Genomic DNA, 7,154 nt, shown 5'->3' with positions numbered 1-7,154 from the left:
GGGGGGGGGGGGGGCTGTGGTTGTGGCTCAGAGGTAGAGAGCTCATCTCTCACATGTGAGGCTCTGGTAAGATCCTCAGCACCACATTAAAAAAAAAATAAAGGTATGGTGTTCAACTACAACTAAAAAATAAATAAATATTTTTTTAAATGAGTTCAGTGGGGGAAAGAATATTTTTTTTCAACAAATGCTGCTAGAACAAATGGATGTCTGCATGGCGAAAGAATGACACTGAACCCTGGCCATATACCATATACAAGTTATTAAGTAAAAATTAATCATAGAGGGCTGGAGACATAGTTCAATGGTAGGGTACCTGCCTGGCATGCATGAAACCCTGGATTTGATCCCATCACTGAAAAATAAATTTGATTGTAGATCTTAGTGTAATAGCTAAATCTATAAAAGTCTTTTATAGTCCATTATAGGTGTGAATCTTCATGACTTTGGATTAGACAATAGTTTTATAACTATGACCCAAAAAGCATAAACAACCAAATAAAAAGTAGATATATTGGGCTTTAAAATTGAAAACTTTGATGTTTCAAAGGAGACTATCAGAAATAAAAACGGTTGAGATATATAGCTCAGGGGTAGAGTGCTTGCCTAGCATGCATGATCCTCAGCACTAGGAAAAAAAAGTGTAAAAACTCATGAAATGGGAGAAAATGTTTATATATTATGACTATTAAGGGGCTTGTATATAGAATATAAAAGTAATTCTTAAAATTCAACAATAGGGACTGGGGATGTGGCTCAAGTGATAGCACGCTCGCCTGGCATGCGTGCGGCCCAGGTTCGATCCTCAGCACCACATTAAAAAAAAAATAAAGGTATGGTGTTCAACTACAACTAAAAAATAAATAAATATTTTTTTAAATGAGTTCAGTGGGGGAAAGAATATTTTTTTTCAACAAATGCTGCTAGAACAAATGGATGTCTGCATGGCGAAAGAATGACACTGAACCCTGGCCATATACCATATACAAGTTATTAAGTAAAAATTAATCATAGAGGGCTGGAGACATAGTTCAATGGTAGGGTACCTGCCTGGCATGCATGAAACCCTGGATTTGATCCCATCACTGAAAAATAAATTTGATTGTAGATCTTAGTGTAATAGCTAAATCTATAAAAGTCTTTTATAGTCCATTATAGGTGTGAATCTTCATGACTTTGGATTAGACAATAGTTTTATAACTATGACCCAAAAAGCATAAACAACCAAAGAAAAAGTAGATATATTGGGCTTTAAAATTGAAAACTTTGATGTTTCAAAGGAGACTATCAGAAATAAAAACGGTTGAGATATATAGCTCAGGGGTAGAGTGCTTGCCTAGCATGCATGATCCTCAGCACTAGGAAAAAAAAGTGTAAAAACTCATGAAATGGGAGAAAATGTTTATATATTATGACTATTAAGGGGCTTGTATATAGAATATAAAAGTAATTCTTAAAATTCAACAATAGGGACTGGGGATGTGGCTCAAGTGATAGCACGCTCGCCTGGCATGCGTGCGGCCCAGGTTCGATCCTCAGCACCACATACAAACAAAGATGTTGTGTCCGCCGAAAACTAAAAAATAAATATTAAAATTCTCTCTCTCTCTCTCTTTCAACAATAAAAGACAACCCAGTTGAAAAGTGGGCAGAGAAAGGATTTGAATAGCCATTTTTTCCAAAGAAGCTATACAAGATGACCAGTAAATTCATTGTATTAGTTGACTAGGGCTACCATAAAAAAATACTTCAGACTAGTGTCTTTATCAACATAGATTTATTTTCTTAAACTTCTGGAGGCTAGAAGTCAAGAGATAAGAGTGTTTTCAGGGTTGGTTTCTGGTGAGTTCTTGTCCCTGGCTTGTAGGTGACTACCTTCTCACTGTGTCCTCATTGGTCTTTCCTCTCTGTGTGATTAAAGAGAGATTTCTGGTGTCTCTTAATTTTATAAGGATACCAGTTCTATCAGATTAGGGTCTTACCCATATTACCTCATTTAACCTTTATTACCTCCCTCATGGCCCTTTCTCCAAATAGTTATATCAGGGGTGACGCTTTACTATATTAATTATGTAGGAACATAGATCTGTGCAGAGTACGCATGAAAAGATGCTTGTTACTGTTAGGGAAATACAAATAGAAAACCACAGTGAGATACTGCTTCACATACTAGGATATTATTAGGAAAGTACAGCTCAACACCACAAAGAGGGGGTTTGATCTGCAGCCACCTGGGAGAAGAAGGATGTCCCAGAAGCGTCCTGGCTCTCGCAGCAGGTACAATGCTTCAGTACATCTGTGGTCAGACCATTTACCAAACTTGTGAAGGCCACCTGTTCAGATACATGGCATTGAAGGTCACTATGCCACTGCTTTTATTCTGCTGCATCTAAACAGAATAAACTGGAACAAGTAGAAAAGCAGTTGTTGAGAGTAGCACAACTCCTGAAGGAACCCAAAATGGCTGCTTCTATTCTGAATCCTTATAGTAAGCATTCCATCAAAATGAAAAGTCTAAATGACATGACAGCAAAAAGTTTTTTTTTCGCATTATATCTAACCTGTAAACTTGCTTGCTGAAAATGGTCTCCTAAACAATGCTCTTGGCATCATTTCTGCCTTTTCTACAATTATGAGTGTGCACCGTGGAGAAGTACCTTGCACAGTGACCACCATGTTTCCTTTAGTGGAAGCTAATCCTTCTGAGTTAAAGACAGTCCTGGAGATAAAGACAGTCCTGAAGAGCTTCCTAAGTCAAGGCCAAGTATTGAAATTGGAGGTTAAGACTGATCCAGCATTTATGAGTGGGATGATTGTCCATATTGGAGAGAAATATGTTGATACGTCTGTAAAAACCAAGATTCAGGAGCTGATCTGCGCTTTGTGGGAGAGTATCTAAAAGTGTTAATTTCCTGTCATCAGTGAAAATTCTTAAACACGGAACAACAATGTTTTAATACTGTCTTTCTGAAGAGAGTATTAAAAACAAAAAAATCAACAAAACCACAATGGGTTACCACTTTGTATACTGTGATGGCTAGAATAAAAAAAAAATTGACAAAAACAAATGTTACTGAGGGTATGGAGAAAATGGAACTATCATATATGGCTGGTGGTATTGTAAAATGATGGAATCACTTTAAAAGAGAGTTTGTTACTTTCTCAAAATTTGAATATAGGATTATTGTATGAGCCGGAAGTTCTATTCTTATATGTACCCAAAAGAACTATAAGCATATGTACACACAAAAATCTATAGATGACTGTTGATAGAATTATTACTCATAAAATTATTTTCCATAAAATTATTATTCATAAAAGTAGAAACAACTCAGATGCTTATTAACTGATGAATGGGTGAACAAAGTGTGATATAGCTGTACAGTGAAATATTGTTTGTTCATAAACTGGAATAAAATACAGGGATACTGCAATATAGATGAATATTGAAAATGTGCTAAGGGAAGAAGCCAGCCAGAAAAATAATTCACATAGTGTGATTTTATTTCTATTAAATGTCCAAAATAAGCAAAACCAAAAAAACAAAGTAAATTACTAGTTTTTTAAGGGCTGGTTGAAGGGTAATGCAGAGTGACTGCTAATAGTTATGGGATATCTTTATGAGGTGATGAAAATGAAATTTGATAGTGGTAATGGTTGTACAACTTTTATACTAAAAATAACTGCATGACACTTTAAATGAGTGAATTGTTTGCTATATGAATTATATCTCAATATTTTTTTTAAAAGAAAGAAAAATCTTAAGGACACAATATAAGTTCCATTTAGTATTCACTCATACTTTTTGTGTTAAATATTCTCTTGTTTGGAAATATTACACAAATTAGTATTAGTTGCAGAATTCATTCTTGTTCAAAATTCTTTCTTGGACAGTACAATATTAACAGTAATTTGGCATGTGAGTTCCAGAAAAATAATCATTTTTGTTCCTTTTTCAACAAAATTGAATACTTATTCTGTATTAGACTCTTTGATTAGTGGGATTACAAAGACAGTTAAGACATGGTTTCTTGCTTTGAAGGTTTTCCCCTTCGAAGTGTTCAAATAGACAAACTGGAAATAACTATAATAAAATGATACAAATAATATAGGTAGGTAAGCAGGGTATCCTGATGACACAAAAGAGGAGAGAGAAAACTTTAGAGAGAAAACTATACTATAGATAATTTATTTTTTAAAAAAAATTTAATATATTATTTTTAGTTGTCAGTGGACCTTTATTTATTTATATGTGGTGCTGAGAATCAAACCCAGTGCCTCACACATGCTAGGCAAGCGCTCTACCACTGAGCCACAGCTCCAGCCCAACTTAGTTAATTTAAAAGATGGACTAGATTCCACTAGGACAGGGAAACACTTCAGGCAGAGAGAGCAAGTTGAATCAGTACCATTTTGGAGTGTTGAGAATGAGGTGAAGGGCACTGTGGTTAAGACAAAATAAACATTTGTTTATTTCATTCTTAACTATGTGAAGGCATTTTTTCTTTGGGATTGCTTTAGTAAAAAAAAGTTTACTTGTGTGATTACAGGAACTTAGTAACTAACAGACTTTTATGTTGTGATCTCAGAATCTTTTGTATGCTAATAAGCAGTTGAATTAAGGAGAAATGATATGATACCAATACTATAGAAGCTTTTCTGATGAGGGATCTTTTTTCCTTTGGAGTTCAGTGTGGAATTAGGGAAAGAGCTTTGTTATACATTGTGGCACTTCTGTTTGATGGAATATTTAATAGTCATTAAAATGATGGTTATGAAGATGGTAGCAACCTCAAAAAATGCTTATGTATGCGAAATAAGTCAAACTCAGAAGGTTAAGAGTTGTATGTTTTCTCTGATGTGGAAGCTAGAGAGGAAAAGGAAAAGAAAGATTGGGGCAGATCTCATGAAAATCAAAGGGAAATCAGTAGAGGAAGGGGAGCAAGAGGTAGAAGGTAGGGAGTGAGGGGAAAGTGCTGGGTAGTGATACTGGCCAAATTATATTGTTACATTGTATATTGTGTGCATGTACCAATAGGTAACAACAATCCCCTCAGAATGTATAATTGTAATGCACCAGTTTAAAATATATATATATTTTCAATACATTATAATTTTATATTTCAAAAATGCATTTTTCTGAATGTTATTCAAAGTTATATTTTATGGTCAATAAATTTGTAAATAATAAATAAATAAATAAATTTGTAATTGATGTCCAAAAAATGCTTGTAAAGTAAAGAAGTCAGAATCCAAATTTGTTTTAATACAGTGATTACAATTATGGAAAATACCCATGTGTGCCAAATTAAAACAAGATAGTATTTTTATGAGATTGGCAATGTTTTGGGGAAATGGTGCACTCTTTTGTAGTTTGGGTCTATTTTTGGTAAATGGGGGTCCACCGGGGAGTGGTGGCTGGAGTTCCTGTGGGTGGGTAGCAGCTAAGTGTCCTGCGTGGGAGCCAAGCGGCGTCTGGGAGTTCTGCGCTGGTGCTGATGCATCCTGTAAGGCACTTATGAGCCCTGTGTGGGCTAGTAGTTGGGAGTTGGGAGTCCTGCTCTAACGTTGAGGCCCAGAGCCCTGCGCAGGGCATAGCATTGGTGATTTCTGTGTGAGAGAAGCTGTGTAGAGGTACTTTATCACTCTAAGAGAAGCAGTATTCCCACTAGTTGAGACCTGGAGCGACACAGAATGCTGCCTCCCTCTGGCCCACCATCTTGGATCCTCCTATCTTTTGGAATTATAAAGAAATATATTTTTTAAATCAGGAAGGTTTTTTTTTTGAGCATTATAGGTGTACATTGTAGTTGGATTCACATTGTAAAGTAAATATTCTAAGATGCACTGAGAAAAAAATAATAGAATGATATGTTTATGTATGTCTACAGTGATCCTATTTATGGAAAATAACAGATCTCTAGCTTTATGAATATCATTCAGCATAGTGATAGAAGATCTGTAAGGATACATAATAGAGAATTAGTAATGGTTTCTAGTGGGGTAGTAATGATGATCCAGGTATGTTTGTGTGATATGGAACTTTCACTTTACATGGTTCTGAAATGTTTAACAATGGTCATGTATTTTATAGCAGTTTTTAAAAAAATATTTATTTTTTAGGTATAGATGAACACAACACAATATCTTTAATTTTATGTGGTGCTGAGGATCGAACCTGGATTCCGCACATGTTAAGTGAGCGCTCTACTACTGAGCCACAATCCCAGCCCCAATAGCAGTTTTTAAAAATATCCAGAGGGTGGTGAGATCACATATGACTCTGTTTCCAAATTTGTATAATAAAATTATAACATGAAGAAAAATTATAAAAAAGATACAGATCATTCAGAAGGTAGTTGCAAAGGCTCCCTTTACTCTTTTGATGTGTATAAGATCTTTCTCCCTGTAGTGTTGAAGAATGTATTAAAATTAAGTAAACTTACTGGGCTGGGGCTGTAGCTAAGTGGCAGAGTGCTTGCTTAGCATGTGTGAGGCAGTGGGTTCGATCCTTAGCACCATATCAGAAATAAATAAAGTCATTCTGTCTATCTACAACTACAAAAAAATAAATTAAAAATAAGTAAACTTACTTATTTTGAGTTTTGGCTTTGCTTTTGTAGATGGACCTTCAATCCTGCTGTTCTCACTAAAGCAAACATTGTCCGAAGTGGGGATGCTGCGCAGGGTGCAGAAGGAGGGACTTCACAGTTTCAAGTGGGTGATCTTGTGCAAGTTTGCTATGATCTGGAAAGAATTAAACTTCTACAAAGAGGACATGGTGAATGGGCTGAAGCAATGCTTCCAGTAAGTATATAAGATAGTTTGGGGCTAGAGATTACACTTTATTTATGTAGCTTTTTAAAGTAAATTGATTTTGGAAACAAAAGAGGCATAAACCTTCTTAGAATTGTACCTCCATTGGCACTTAGAAATTAGAAATAGCACTGAGTGTGGTGGCTCATGCCTGTGATCCCAGTGACTCAGGAGGCTGAGGCAAGAGGATTGCAAGTTCAAAGCCAGCCTTAGTAACTTAGTGAGCAACTTATGAGACCCTGTCTAAAAAAATAAGGGCTGATTATGTGGCTCAGTGGTTAAGGGTTAAGTGCTCCTAGGTTTAATACTCAGTACCAAAAAAAAAAAAAAAAAAAGGA

The 7,154-nt window shown here is 35.5% G+C and overlaps 1 protein-coding gene and 1 pseudogene across 1 annotated transcript in view; both read left to right on the top strand.

Moving 5' to 3' along the window:
• LOC107139281 overlaps positions 1-6,615 on the top strand; it is an 8,171-nt pseudogene extending 1,556 nt beyond the window's left edge.
• Positions 1-7,154, top strand: part of Mib1 (MIB E3 ubiquitin protein ligase 1) — a 132,507-nt gene that overhangs the window by 43,125 nt on the left and 82,228 nt on the right. The window contains exon 7 of the mRNA XM_015482491.2: positions 6,624-6,807. Coding sequence (XP_015337977.1) covers positions 6,624-6,807 — 184 coding nt within the window. The remainder of the gene's footprint in view (positions 1-6,623; positions 6,808-7,154) is intronic.

Source organism: Marmota marmota, unplaced genomic scaffold (assembly GCF_001458135.2).
Source record: "Marmota marmota marmota unplaced genomic scaffold, marMar, whole genome shotgun sequence".
Lineage (NCBI taxonomy): Eukaryota > Metazoa > Chordata > Mammalia > Rodentia > Sciuridae > Marmota > Marmota marmota.
Note: the sequence above shows the minus strand (reverse complement) of the source record. Positions and strands in the feature narration are given on the sequence as shown.